Here is a 15,937-nt window from a genome sequence, read left to right on the forward strand (position 1 = left end):
TCTATATTCCGACATTATAAAACTCTAGGGAATTCTAAGTTCTCTCTCGTAGGTGTACATTCTTGTTGTTGTTGTAGTTGTTCTTGTTGATATTGTTGATGATGTTGTAGCTGTTGCTGATGTTGCTGTTAGCCGTGCTACTAACGCGATTGGCACCATTACTACTGCGATTGTTAGTAGCATTATTAGTACTTTTAGCAGTAAGGCAGGGGCCACATCGGATTGGCAAGGGACGAGCAGCAAGATAGTCAACTATCATCTGTCTTACAGTAGGCATGCAGGTTTTGTTGTACCCTGGAAAACACATATCACATGCTACATCAGAACCGAACCGGTACACCGGCTTTTATCACGTCATCGTATTTTTTTTTTATCAATTCTTTTTTTGTTGTATATTTATATCAGTAATCATTATCATTTACTTATTTTGTTTTTTGTTTTTTTTTTGTTTCTATTTTTTATTTAATCGAGAAAAAGGGGTAAAATATGAAAATCATCATATAAAAGATCATATTTACGTTAATTATTATTTTTCTCTTGTCGTATATTTGATTTATGGATAAATATTTATAAAATTTCTCATACGATTTTTAAACGATTAATAATAATATCGACGATCTGTAAAGTTTACAATCGTTGCTTTTTTTTCATTTTTCTTCTAATACTTCTGTTTTTTTTCGTTTTTCTTTTGTTTTTTCTAATAAATTTTTCAATCATTTTTTTTTTTAACTTTAGCGATTGCGTGATAAGAGCCGTCGTTCATCGAACACGTATAAGGAACATGTGATCGGTCGGAAGAGATTTTTGGAGTAAACACATACATAAAATACTTGGAAATGGTATGAGAAGAGAAAGAGATAGATAGAAAGAGAAAAGAAAGAGAAAGAGAGAGAAAGAGAGAGAAAGAGAGAAAGAGAAGAAAGCGCTCATTCAAAAACGAAAAAAGGGATAGTACAATAAATGAAAAAAAAAATAAATAAATATTAATAAAACAAATGTGTTTAAATAATAATTATTATTATTATAAATAATAATAATAATAAAAATAAATAATAATAATAATAACAATAATTAGCCTACGATCAAGTCATTCGCTCCTATTAAAAGCGTACGAACTCATATAACTCGTATAACTCGTATAACTCGTATAACTCGTATAATAACTCATATATGTAATATGTATATGTATTATATACATACATACATATTAACCGTTTGGCTGCTGAGGAACATATGATTTTTAATTTATTGTAATAATTTTACATATTTTAAAGTGTTTTCCTTTTTTTCCATACACGCGCAATTAATGCCGCTGTTTTGGCATATATCCGGAAAAATAACATACGTTAGCAGCCAAACGGTTAATTAATAAATACGTACGTATTTCGCATGTTTCTAAAAAGATATCGCTATCTACGTTAACTAGAAATACGTGGAAAGAAAGATGTGCGTGATGAATAGGGAAGAAAATACGAGAAAAATCGAACCAATGTGACTTTTTTTTATCCCGTAAATTTTTTAACTAGTGTTATTGAAGAAGGAAAAGGAGTGCCGATCAGGTGGTGGGTGGAAGCGGAAATCATATAAGAGAGAGAGAAGAGAGAGAGAGAGAGAGAGAGAGAGAGAGGTATTTCCAAAAAATTGAATAATTCTATAAAGTACATGTTCTTTTGAGCTTCGAAAATCTATTCGATTCGAAGTTGACAACATACACAACAACAATGTTTGTTCATTGGTTTGCAATTATTTTCCTTTTTCCCTTTTTTTGGTACGAAATAATATAAAAAGAAAAAAAACAAAACAAAATTTAAATAAAAAATTATTAAAGAAAATTAAATGAAAACTAAAGTGTCAAATTCGAATCGAAACAATCTTAAGATCGATTAAAAACCAAAGAAAATAAAATAATAATACGTAACAACGTTGTCTGCAAGCTGACATGAGCTGAGAGTCATCGATTGAAGATGTTGTTATTGATCGTTTATAATTCCAATTGCATCTAAAAATGACTAGGAGAGAGTATAAATGAATATTTAATTATAAGCTTATAAAAATGATATTAAGAAAAAAAAAAAGGGAATCGACAAATTGAATTGATTACTTCAATTTGGACAAAAAACGTTCTTAGATACAAATGGAAATAGATTCGCCAAAAATAGGAAAGTCTTTCGAAGCAAGATCGATAACACAAGCAAAACGCATAACATCGTGCAAATTGAATGAAAAAATACACTAACATCGGCCAAAAGTTTAGAATCACTTGCTGAGTTTTTTTAAATTTTATTTCGTTATTATAGTTAAAACTACTAATATCGTTATTACGTATCAATTATTAAATAAGTGAAATTATTTTTCTTTTTCAAAGATTTCACAGCATTTTCTTACCTTCGTAATTTTCTTTCATAGTTACATACATTCATTTTAAGATAACGCTCTGAATGGAACATTCTTATTGAAACATTTTTGACTATTTTTTTTACAAAAAAAAAAACCCTTGAAAAAAATATTCAATATAAAAATACAATGTGATTTTTTGTTTGTTCGAATGTAAGATCAATTTGAAGAAAAATAATTATTGCTATTCGCGATACAAAAATATATATGCAATGGAAAAATTGTTCAACATATTGCTTGTACATGCGTTAATATTTTTTTCAACAATTAAATAGATCTCAATTACTCTGAAGGTATTCTGCTTCTTTTTCTCCCTTTTTCTTATATATAAAAAATATCCTTTTTCTCTCGGAAAATACAATTAATGATTCCAAACTTTTTGCCGGTAGTGTAAACAGATAACATAGGATATTGGCGAAAGATAATCTAAAGATTATCTGCGACAAAAACGAGGAACTACGAAAAGGGCTGACTAATAGTAAGTTAAAGAGTAAGTTTCCGTTTACCAACATGTTATATAAGGGGTCTTTCATTTAACTAAACCACCATAAATATATATATCTAGCTTATTTCATACGATAGAAAAAAAAAATTAACAGAGGGAAAAAATTTATCTGTTCGAAGGCGCCAATACGATGATGAGACAAACTTTTTTCAAGATTCTAATTGTATTCTATATTTTAATACGATATTTCATCGTATCTTTTTTTAAATGAGACACTGCATATTTATATTAAAATATTCTTATAGCTTATAAAAAAACGAATCCAACGATGTGTAACATGTTGACCTATAACTTTTAACGAGAAAATAAGAAAATTTTTGTTTTTTTCTAGATGAGACAATTTTTGGCTGGTATGAATGTCTTACACGTTGAATTGCATTTGCACTGCATTTAACTTCCTCCAAAGCCTTACCGATGTTACTGATAAACGTTTCACAATTTTCTCGGAAATAATCATTTGGAGGGTTGAAAACATGTTGTATTTCCTTAAATTAGTTTTCTTATAAGCTGTCACAATATTTTAATATAAATATGCAGTCTCATTAAAAAAAAATACGATAACCTTAAAATTTTGACAAAAAATTCGACTTATAACAATATTGGAGCCTTCGAACAGAACATTTTTTTCATCTGACATTTTTTTTTATAGTATGAAATAAATGAGATATTTAAGGTGGTCTAATTACGTGAAAGACCCTGTATATATCTCGCCGTATATATATACATATATATATATATATAAATATTAGGGTGGGTCAAAAAAATGACTTTTCTTTTTTTTCAAGTGCCACGGAAAAATGGGTTGCTAGACACCTTAAAACAATTCTCACCAAATATGAGCTCTTAATTTTAATAGGAAGATCCTCTGCGTCGCATCAGAGACAAAAATCACACATGAAAGTTTGATGATGAATATCTTTTGAACGCTTAATTTAATCGCCAAAACATAAGACACCATTTTTATAGAGCAGTTAATTTCCTACAAAAATTTGTATTGTGCACTTTTTAATAGTCATTTATTGTCGAGTTATAAAATTCATAAGCAAAAATGAAATTTGTCTAAAAATCATCAAATTTAAATCTTCAATATCATTCAAATGGTGAGATTTACGGAAAAAATATAAGATTCCTTTTTTGTAGAGCATTAAATTTCCTACAAAATTCGTCTAGAACATTTTTCTGTACAATCAATAAATAATGAGGTATGAATTTTAATCTATTGAACTGAAAAAAAATAAAAAACTGCGATGCGGAGGATCTTCCTATTAAAATTAAGAGCTCATATTTGGTGAGAATTGTTTTAAGGTGTCTAGCAACCCATTTTTCCGTGGCACTTGAAAAAAAAAAAAAAAGTCATTTTTTTGACCCACACTAAATATATATATATATATATATATATATATATATATATATATATAATGTTATATGTAAATAAGTATGCATATATAGATATATATTATATTTTCTTTTCTTCTTCTTCTTCTTTTTTATCTTTCACAAAGATCATTTCGAATGAACAAACCAAAAAACGAATAATAATATTAAAGCTCGAAGATTGGCACACGTATTTGCATAACATTTTTAAAATCGGAAGAACTTCGTGTTTAAAAAGTTATTATTATTTGTTTTAAATAGTCGTTAACTGTAATAAAGATACTTTATCGCCTCTCTTTGCTTTTTCTTTCTTTTTTATCGTAAATATATATTATAATATTCGATAATATCGATTTAACAAACGTCTTTTTATCGGTCGATGTATTCCGTAAAGACTAATTTATATGTATATGCATATATATATATTTTTTTCTCCGCTTAAATATACTAATATATATATAATTGAGACTATATTTATTTCTCGTCGTATTGACACGCGTTTCTAGGATTGTCTTGGCAACTTGCCGTATCTCTTGAAATCACATCAAACGTTTCTTAAATGGAACTGCGACAATAATTATCATTTCCTTTTTTTCCTCATATCTCTCTCAACGTCGATATAAATTATCGTGATTTTGGCACACGATCGTTATGATCGATCGAAATTGGAATAAATTGGCGCTTATATCTATCAATGTAAGTAACGAGATTCACGTTGGCGTCACGTGAGGAAGAGAGCCGCGCGTCCTATGTTTTAGATATAACAGTAATAATAATAATAATCATAATATAATATAATGATAATAATAATATTAATAATAATACTAATAATTATTATACTTATCTATAATGTCTATATCGATTTGATTATTTCCTTTTATTGAAAATAATAATTAAATTCAAGCCTATACTCTTATGTTTCGCATTCTTGTTTTTTTCTTTCGTACAAGTTTAATCGTACGATTATTTTTGTAAAGCTTTAATAAACAAGAAGCGTACGTGTTATTCCTTAAAATTCGTTAAATATCTGTCACTCGCATGTATACATAGATACATATATACATACATACAGTCAATAAATAAAATCTTTATATTCGAACAATTTCTCGCTTGTACGGAAGAAAGACAAAGGTGTGTTGTATATATATATATGTTTTTAGTGTTTGCGTATACATATATATGTGTGATTCTACGCATATACATACATACACATCCTACTTTATCACAAAAGCCGAAGATTAACGAGAACCAAGGGAAAAGGAGCCCACCACAATGGGTAAACCAAAGAATCAAGTTCCTTTATAGTAACGTTAATTGCAACAAGTCGATCGATTACAAAGCCGTTTCCTTTTCGCTAATGATCTTGATACCGTGCTTGGTAAGTATCAGTTTAACAGTCTCGTTATCCCTGACCTTTGGCTTTTCGTTCCAATCGAATGCCCTATCATCGTTATCCTCTTGACCAAGACTCTCAGCTAACGAGTCCAAATTGTCCGTGGAAGAGTCCAAATATCTTACATTATCGGCTGATCTTTGAAGAGACTTGCACCTTCTCGAACTATTTCTCGAGGATCTAATGTTGTCCGCGGAACCGGTAGACTTCCCGGATTTCGATCTAAGACACTTGTCGTTTCGCGTCGCAAAAACCTTGGCTAGTTGAAGATTATCCGCCGATGAATAACGTCGTTTGTCCTGCGAACCAACGATTTGATGATCTTCCGGTTTCTTTTTTAACAATGATCCTTTACGAGTGATCTTTCTCGTGCCGCTAGATAGTATCGCAAGTTCGTCCTTCGGTACGAAATATTTGTCTTTAGTTTTTAATGATGAACCACGAGAATATATAGATTTGGACGTTAGTTTTTCGTTTTCTTTAAGCTCGTTCTCGCTTTGTTGTAATCCTTGATCGTCCATCGATTCGGTACCGCTCATCAAACCGCAATTTTCAATTTCGAAACTATCGTCTTCTAACGAAACGTCCGTCACCGTGGTATTGTCTAAGATTTTATATTCTTCCTCCTGTAAAATTCGTTTATCTTGATAACCCTTTACTAATCGTGGAATTACCATCGGTTCTTTTTCAAATTCAATATTATCCCCTACCTCGCCATATATTTCACAAATTTCGCATAAAGACTCTTCGTTGTTTGTCGTTGATAAAATTGTACGATCCAATACTTCGTTGGAACTTTGAAGATTCAAGGAACTACATATATCGCATTCGGTTGAGTCCTCCAATGAGCTACAATTAGAACGTAAAGTATAAAAGATCTCTTGATTCGGACTACTTATCTCTTCTTCCGTTTTCATAGTAAGTTCGTTCATGTAATAACATATTGAACAAAATTCCTCTGAAGTTTGAGGATCGAATTCTTCGGCTGTTACTAATGTTTGAGATGTACTGCTCTCCGTTCTCGATGGTTCGCCTAAGTAAACCTCTTGAACCTTTTTTATCGACTCGTAACTCTTTGATTTCTTCGAAAACGTGTCTTTCGAAGTTTTGCTTGTTTTTTTTCTCAACGTAGTCTTGGATTCGTTAGCTTTGATCATCGAATCCAAGCTACCTTTTAAAACTGTATCGTATTGTTGCGATTGGTTCATCGTTGTTTCTTGACTCCTCGTGTCGCTAATTCCTCTTCTAGAATTAGTTAATTTCAATGATCTCGCTCTTCCTGGTTTTTCTTCAATCACAGTATCATTAATATGATCTTGATGGTTAGGTGAAATGCATTCGAATTGACGCAGTTGACTGTCTTTTACTTTTCTTGGACTTTTTCGAGAATTCACTACTGATTTCAAATACTTACCATCTATTTCGAGATTCGAATCACGTTTAGACGAACGTTTAGATGGCTGAATCTTTTCTTCGATTTTGTTATCTTCAACAACTTTCTTATCATTTTTCTCTTTTGCTTCACAACTTTCTACATTTTTGATAATTGGATTTTCTATTACAGAGACAGCTTCAATCGTACTAGCAGCTGGACTCAACTCAACGCTGTGAACAACGTTATCTTCATCACGATCTTTTTTCGAATCTATGGCAGTGTCTAAAGAAGTTTCATCAATATATTTTTCGGTACTGGACTCTTCCAATAAACTATTATTTCTTCGATCATATTCTATATCATTCGAGGTATTTTCTAAAATGGTTGATCGTGTATCTTGAATCTCTCTTTTTACGCTCTGATTGGTAGCAACCTCTTCGTTATCTTTATCAGTGTCTATTAATTTATTATAAGTTTGATCATCATCTGTGGAAAGTGTAAAATCAGAAAGTGCACACTCGAATCGTGGATCTATTTTAGACTTTATTACATTCTCTTCCACGGACAATAAACGAACATTCTTATCTTTCCTGACATCTTCAGATTTTAATTTAACATCATCTACTTTTTCTTTATCAGTTTCGATTATTTGCGTTCTGTCTATAGTATCGCTAAGTCCTACATTCTCGACTGAACCTACATTAACCGAGACATTCTCGAATTTATCAACTTTCGAGGATGTCTCATCTAATTTGCTAGGATCCCTTGCAACCCTACTGTCTTCGTTAACTAAACCTACCTCGTCGAGTAACTGCGATTCACCGCTTTCGGTGGCAATGATTTGTTTTGCTTGACCTGGATACGCGGCCTTCGTGCTAGTTGTTACGTGCTTGGCATTACCATTTTCAGCGGTGATCGCATTAATAAATTTCTCGCGAGCCTCTTCGAGACCCATAGGTTGCCTAGAAGCGACGAAGGCCGCGCTCGTTGCGTTCTGCAAGTTCTTACGCAGAACGGTATCGGGAACGTCGATGCTTATAATTTCAACTGGGCTCGGGGATTCCATGGTAACGTCGCTAGGCGACGGCGATAGGAAGGTGCTTTGGTACTTGGGATCAATGGTCAAGTAATCGTTCGCATTGGGCGAGGTCAGGTCCAACTTACTTCATTGTCCAAGAGGATTGGCAGCGTGAAAAACAAGACACCGTATTGTTTTCGTTACAATGTTACTAATTATATCGTTCAATCTGCTTTCTACGGATATCCGCTTCACTGATCGTATTATACAAACAGTTATCGGATCTTTTTTTCTCTTTTTTTCTTTTTTTTTCAAAGAAAACTTGCAACATCAAGTTTCCATTGACAGTCAGTTAAACGGATATATTTTTTGAAACTATGTGCTGATGTAATATATATGTGAAGACTATATAAAATATAATGTAAATAAAATTTATTTATGATTGTAGCATATGTCGTAAAATTTTTTAAAAATCTAATCTTATTTATACATTGATAAATCATCATGAAAAAGTAAATTAATAGATAATTTTTTAAATCTATGACGATGTGTATTGGCCATATTTCACATATTATCTGTGCATTATTACAAACTGCTTAATATTAGCAAATCTGTACATTTTTCTAACTCACCGATTATACCGATGATTAATATTTGCTATAAAAATACAGATTTTCTATACAAAATATGTAAAAATAAATTTACGTTTATCATTCTTCGTAAATAATTCATATGTGTGATAAATACATATATATATTTATCTATCTTTAACAATTTGTTTCTGTACAAGTTTACGAAATCCCATTTGGCACATAATAAAATTTGAAAAATCTTTAAAATTCAACTAAGCTATCTATCGATTTATGGCTGAAATGATTGTTTCTATAGAATATCTATCTAAAGCTATTGTGTTGAGAAAATCTATTGTTAAATGAATTATTAATTAGGGTGCGTCTCTATTAAGTAACATTTGTAACTAAATTACATTAAACTCACATTGTCGTTGTAGAAGACTTAGCGCCATAGATTTCATTTTTGTAGACATAATCAATGACAGAATCCTGAATAAGATACCTTACGCTTTCACCTCTTTTCAATGCTCTTCTTATTTTAGTAGAACTAACTTCATTTGGAATCCATTCTGTTACGATATGAATATTATGCTACAAATAGAAAATTAAGATTAGCTTTATCTCAAAATCCAAATTATGAAATACTTTATTATTTCTTACCATATGTCTTGAAAGAATATCCGAATCATATATAAACTTGTTAGGATTAGAGCCTTCTCTTGTGATGACAACGAGACCATGCTGACCAACTATCGCATCTATCTGTATAAGCAAAAATTAAATCGTATAAATACAAACATTCTTAAGTAAAATTCATATTTAATATAAAGAATTGAACTAACATCTTCCTCCATCCACAAATCGCACTTTCCAAAACTTTCTAAAAGATCTGCTCCACACAACAATTTTATTTGAATCGGTGTCTGATCTGGACTGTTTTTAATATTCTCTGGTATCCATTCCAAATCTTCTTTTGGTATATTATTTCTAATATCATTGGTATCAAATAAAATTAAATTTAATAAATTTTGATGATGCTGAAGAGAAATTTTAGTTCTTGTCCAGCCGCCCTGTCTTGTTTCCCAGGAACTAAGTCGAATCCAATCATTGTTCTGTAATGCTAAGCGTAGCATGGCACACCTATGCGTAACCGATGCAAGTTCTTTCTTTGCATATGCATCATGAACTGGAGATATAACTCCACCAACCACTACGTGATTACCCATCCGATGTAAATGATCTCTTGCTATTTCTACAAACAAAATATCACATAAAATATTTCATTAATATATTCAAAATAATAAAATCATAAATATGTAAGATAAATATATTAAAAGCAATCAAATGTTATTGAATAATCAAAATATTTATGAAGCATGACATGACACAAAATTACGAGTATAAATAAGTAACGTGACGGATCAATAATGAATTAATTAAAAATATTTGTAAAATGTCTAAGATACTGTGTTTTTTACTCTCCAATGAATGTATAAAATATTACGCAATAAGTTAATCATGTATCAAGGGAAAAGAAGAGATATTGATTTTAAACGATATAACTACGTACCAAACATTCGTAAATGCATATTGGTTGGAGGGTTATAACTTCCACAGGACATAAGAATAACACGCTTAGGTGACATTTTGTCTTTCTCTGTTAGACAGCATCTACTGACAACCGTCTTATCGTATCTTTTGGTCCTCCTTCTCGAAAAGTCTTGATTTTGAAACACTAAGTAGCACGCAATTTGTGTTATAAAAGTGTAATAGCAAGCATCGTAAAACCGGAGCAAACTCCGCACCGACTGACGTTTCAGCCATATTTGATATCGCGCTACCACCGAAGTCAAACGATCAATTTTTTCCAAAGTCAAGTCAAAACGTGCCATTCAAAAGGATCACGATATAATATCTCATTAAATAAAACGTCATTTATTATCTTGTATAAATCATATCTGTGATATAATTGAATCATTTTACTTCGATATCAAATAACCTTCAGTCTCTTGTTTAATCGAATGAACGTATCTCGATTTCCTCTCTTTGAATTTGCGTCAACAAGTTGTATCTTATATATTTACTTACTTTTTTCTTCTTTTCTTTCGGTCGATAATATCGGATTCTTCTATTTAATGGTAAATGAAATTAAAATTAAAGGCTAGAAAGATCCACTTTGTTTTCTTTTCGAATGATAAGAAAGATTTAACAAAAAAAAATCATAAATGCAGTAGAATTTATGCATTGGTTTCATTCAGTTATACTAATGCATCATTCAACTGTAAATTCAAATCTCAAACTTTTTCTTTTTTCTTTATCATGAAAGTTTTCAATTTAAAAGTGCATGATTTAGAAGCAGATGCAACTAACTTCGTATACCTCTCGAAAAATACTACATATAGAACTTTTATTATATCGAACTGAGATCAATACTCTACTACGTATATTTTACCTTCAGATGGCGCCACTTTATTTTATTTGAGAAGAGTGCATTACTGAGAGCACACGAGTTATGACCCCGATTTATGCAACCTTTTAAAATACCTCTTACGCCAATATTACGTAAATGTAAAGTGCCTCTTCACCGGTGCCAGTTTCTAGTAAAGTAAGCTGGACTTTGATATACCGCCGAAGGATTTAGAGTAACAGCTTTATAGCGCGAGAATATATATATGTATACAGATAGATAGATATATAGACTACTATGTATATACTACCGTTGTCGGCCATTTTTTTCTCTTCCTCTCTCTCTCTCTCTCTCGCTCTTCTTAACTCTCTTCTTTCTTCCTACGCATGGAAAAAAAACTATGCAAGGGTCACGGTGTGGTTTAATGATACATAAATTTTTTTATTTTATTTACGATTTCTTTGTTTTTTTTTCCTTTCCTTTCCTCAGAATCGAGGAAATCATTCATTGAGAGAACAAAAACCTCTGAAATACGTATAGCAATTACAAGTAAGTATGTACAATAATATAAGTGGTTGCCTTTCTTTTTTATTTATTTATTTTGTAATTATTTTTATTTTTTTTTTAATTTTTATTTTTACTTTTATCTCATTTCTTCCTCCCTTCTCTCTTTCATCCTTGATGCTGTCAGGTTTATTCCTACTTTCGTTCTGTTAATGGTAATTTATAATGATAATCAATTAATTAATACAATAATCATAATCATAAGCATAAAGACGTACTCAATTGTATCAATAACGTGTTTTCTGTTCTTTTTTTCTCTCTCCCTCTCTTACTGTCTTTCTCTCTCTCTCTCTCTCTCTCTCTCTCTCCTTCTCTCTCTCTCTATTTTTTTTTCATACAACCATCTAACAATGGAGGTACGATCATAGGCGTATCAATCGATCGAGTCATGACAATATTGACGAATTGACAGTGCGTGCCTTTTAACCTTTCTTCTTTCGCTCGTCTTTCTTATCTCTCTCTCTCTCTCTCTTTTACACACATACTCTCATTCGTTTTCTTTTTCTCACACACGTTCTCTCTCTCTCTCTCTCTCTTATTATCTCACTTTCTCGACTTTGACAATGATGTTTTATCCGACAAGAACATTTTATTTTATATTCTGTCCTTTGTATAGTAATTTTTTTTGCACTCTTCCCCCGCCCTTCTCTCACTCTCTCTCTCTCTCTTTCTCTCTCTCTCTCTCTCTTTCTCTCGTATTCTCGCTTTATTAATCGTGCAGAAAACTTTAAGCTCACTCCGTATCAACATAGCTAAAAATTTCCTCGCACTTGTCCCCCCTCTCTTTCTTTCTCACAAATGTTTCCACCCTTTTTCACTCACACTTTCTATATAATCTCCCTTAAATATTACACAATAATATTATAGTCCTAACTTTCTCTCGTGTTCGATTATACTATTACCTCTCTCTCTCTCTCTCTCTCTCTCTCTCTCTCTCTCTCTCTCTCTCTCTCTCTAATACACGCATAATTTCATAAACCTCGTTTCCACACTCTTATTCTCTCTCATTCTCCCTCTTCCCTAATCTTCCTTTCTCTCACACACATACTAGATTCAATGAATCTCTCGTAATAGCGGCAAATCCGGACGTTAATACGAGCTTGAAAATTGGCTTACATACTTACAAAACTTCTCTCTCTCTCTCTCTCTCTCTCTCTCTTTCTTTCTTCCCCACTCTCTAGTTTCTCATTCGTTTATTTGTCACTCCTTTTTCTCATTTCGTTTCTAGTTTTTTAATCCACTAATCACATTTCTACCGTTGATTAAATGCTCTTAGTGTCAGGAGAGCCCGATGTTGGTATTGGTTGCCGATGATGATGATGGTAGTAGTGGTGGTAACGGTGATAGTCCTTGGCGAGCGCGTATAATTTCTAATCGTGTATTTCGTTCCTTCGTTCGTCGTATATCGTCGATAAAAAAAAAGAAACAGAATATCTCTTATACGCTATTTTTTATTTTATTATTTTTTTTTTGTCGACCATATAACATACATTCTCTCTCTCTCTCTCTCTCTCTCTCTTTTTATCTCTCTCTCTCTCAATTTTTCTCTTATTCGCTTATTCCTTATTTTATTAACTATCATCATGGATACATAAGAATTTGAATATTTTACGAGCTCGCCTAAGTGCTCGAGGATCGTCCTTCTTTCTTCTCGTTCCTCTTTCATCTTCGTTGTTACGATCTTAAGAAGAAAAAGAAGAAGAAGGATATTCGCTTCGTACTCTCGTAGTTGGAGTTTTCGACGAGTGTTTGAGATAGAAGAAAATCACGAAGTAAAGATGGCTGGATGGGAGGGATTATGCGAGTTTAGGATATTATCGAGTATGCAACCTTGCAACAGCTTTACGTGGCTTAACAACGACCGAGAAAAGGACCGCACTTTTACTCTGAAGGAGTATCGCCATGCTAGCCGTCACCTAGCTGAAAATAATCCAACCCTTCACATCTAACCCTTTCTTCTTTCGCATAACTATATTATACTTTAAAGATAATCCTTCTTTTTCTTTTCTTACGTATCTCTTTGCATTAATAAATTTAACTACAAAAAGGAACACTTAAATACAACACAATTTAATTGAATTAATTCGATTAATCGTTTATTTCGTCCAAAGTTTTTTTTACAAATGGACGATCCTCGATCCAAAATGGTGGTTTAATCGCAAAGATGGTGCACTATCCACGTTACTTCGAATGAAAGACATTCGAAAAGTTTTTGTTTTATCCCTTGTTTTTCCGCAACCAGACCACATTACTCGCTCGTTCGCTCGTTCACACGAACACACACACACATACACACATTTTTATTTATTTTTTTTTTTCGTTAAATAGTAATCATCTAAACAATGAAAGCAGCAAAATGTTCTCGAGGAAAAAGATGTCCCTGAGTGCGACGGAGGGCGACGTGGTGAAAATGTACTTACACATACGGCGAGCTGGGAACTCCCGATAGTTCTTTCCTTCCTTTTATTTCTTAACCGTTATCTTTTCCTCCTCATCTTCTCCTCTTTTTTCTATATCACTCTCATTTTTATCCTACATCTTTATCCTATCCTATCTATATCATCAATTTTTTTCTTCCTCTCTTTATTTCATTCTCAGCAGGAGAAAAAGTTTTGTCGCCCTTCGTCGTCTTCCACGTTCCCCTACACTCGCCCTTTTGTTGTTTTATTTTTATTGTTGTTGTTGTTTTTATTCTTTCTTTTCTCTTATTTCTTTTTTTATTTAAGACTTTCATAAAACACCCGCGCAGGATGCAACGCGGGTTACGCGCGCGCTTACCCAGGTGCGATTTAAAAAAAAAACGACCTTTCTTCCTTTCATTTTTTTTTTTTAGTGTCTTTTCTTCATTCTTTATTTCTTTCTTTTTTTTTAAAAAGGTTCGTTTTATCATCTAATTACATATACTTAATTTTCTTTTCCTTTTCTCTGCATGCATCATTTTATTCATTTCTCTTGAAAAATATCAACATCCCTCCTACCAGGGAAAATATCGTCCACGGAGAAAGAAAGGGGTTCTCCTCGCGAGAGAAACAGGGGGATCATCACAATAAGAGGGAGGGGGTGGGAGGGTGGCGATGGTGGCGGATGAGAGAGTACGCTGGACGGCAGCGAAGTAGCTCTCTGGTAGCTCCTGCGCGGGGGCTCTCGTAAAAAGAGGGACGTTTCTTCTTTCTAAATTTGCATCTTCCTTCCTCCTTTATTTTTCTTTATCTTCTTCTTTTTATTCCACTTATCATCATCATTATTATTATTATTATTATTATTATTATTATTATTATTATTACTATTATTATTATTATTAATATTATTATTATTTTTTCCTTTTTTCTTTCTTTTTTTTATCCTTTTTTTTGCTTTAATCATTTTGTGAAATTGCTTCAACTAAATTTCTATATCCTTTAAATCCTTCTTACAAGTTATGGTAGTAGTAGTAGTAGTAATAGTAGTAGTAGTAGTAGTAGTAGTAATAGTAGTAGTAGTAGTTGTAGTAGTAGTAGTAGTAATAGCAGCAGTAATATAGTAGTAGTAGTAGTATAGTAGTAGTGCTAATAGTAGGTTCTCATTTTTTTTATTCCTTTTTTTATGTTTAAGCATTTTTTTGTTTGTTTGTTATATTCTTTAGTTTCTGGTTTTGATAATCTAATAGACATCTAAAAATAACACTCATTTTTTTCATTATTATTTCATATTTGTATTTTTCTTTTTATCAACGTGTTCCTTTTTTTTTCTTTAATCCCTCTCTCCTCTTTCACTCTTTTTATTTCTTCTTCCTCCTCTTATCTCTCGGTCACATGTGTGTATTACTTAAAGATTTCCTTAAACATTAGATCGAGGGTTGCGCGGCTATGTGTTACTACTGTGAGCTCAAGAACCTCTTCAGAAGTAGAAGAAGCGAAATGGGATATACTATATATATATATATATATTTATATATATACTACCCCCTCACTTTTTCTATCTTCTTCTTTGTCTTTCCTTTTCCTCCTCCTCCTCCTCCTCCTCCTATTTCCCGTCCTCTCAACCCTAATCTTCACCCATTCACCGTCACATCATTGATTCTCACGAAATTTTAAGAGAAAAAGACAGCGTTCAACGAGAAACGCTAGCAAAATCGTAATCGATGGTTCACTTTAAAAAAAAACCAAGGGGTGAGGAAGGGGAGAAAGGGAGGAATGAAGTTTGGAAAAGGATCGAATTCTCACATCTTCGAATTTGAAATTTTATCCAGTTCGTTAAGTTCGTTCTTGGTCTCTTGATATTCGAGCGTAAAAAATTCATTATATTATACATGTATCTTCACGTATTATATGCGCGCGTATAATGGGTGTGTTGTAT

At 32.2% G+C, this 15,937-nt stretch overlaps 1 protein-coding gene across 2 annotated transcripts; it reads right to left on the bottom strand.

The window, feature by feature from the left end:
• Positions 1-57: 57 nt before the first annotated feature.
• Nmnat (nicotinamide mononucleotide adenylyltransferase) lies at positions 58-11,311 on the bottom strand. 2 transcript variants are annotated; one of them, XM_089177668.1, is made up of 6 exons: positions 10,202-10,621; positions 9,474-9,883; positions 9,292-9,393; positions 9,056-9,222; positions 7,841-8,204; positions 58-294 (listed from the first exon to the last, which is right to left on the bottom strand). In XM_089177668.1, exons 1-6 carry the CDS (start codon positions 10,521-10,523, stop codon positions 265-267), a joined length of 1,395 nt encoding a protein of 464 aa, XP_089033794.1. In that variant the 5' UTR covers positions 10,524-10,621; the 3' UTR covers positions 58-264. The 2 variants fall into 2 exon arrangements, with proteins under 2 accessions (XP_089033794.1, XP_015176642.2); XM_015321156.2 differs by lacking the exon at positions 58-294 and having other exon boundaries at positions 4,301-8,204; positions 10,202-11,311.
• Positions 11,312-15,937: the final 4,626 nt, after the last annotated feature.

Source organism: Polistes dominula, unplaced genomic scaffold, assembly GCF_049000335.1.
Source record: "Polistes dominula isolate Pdom_NZ unplaced genomic scaffold, Pdom_raw_medaka contig_24, whole genome shotgun sequence".
Classification (NCBI taxonomy): Eukaryota; Metazoa; Arthropoda; class Insecta; order Hymenoptera; family Vespidae; genus Polistes; species Polistes dominula.

What these genes read in the sequence shown, in the direction of transcription:
- Nmnat (XM_015321156.2), bottom strand. Translation starts at nt 10,523, where the DNA reads ATGGCACGTTTTGACTTGACTTTGGAAAAAATTGATCGTTTGACTTCG. An exon ending in ATTTGTGGATGGAGGAAGAT is followed by an intron (nt 9,394 to 9,473) that starts GTTAGTTCAATT and finishes TTGCTTATACAG; the next exon opens with ATAGATGCGATAGTTGGTCA. An exon ending in ATATTCTTTCAAGACATATG is followed by an intron (nt 9,223 to 9,291) that starts GTAAGAAATAAT and finishes TTCTATTTGTAG; the next exon opens with CATAATATTCATATCGTAAC.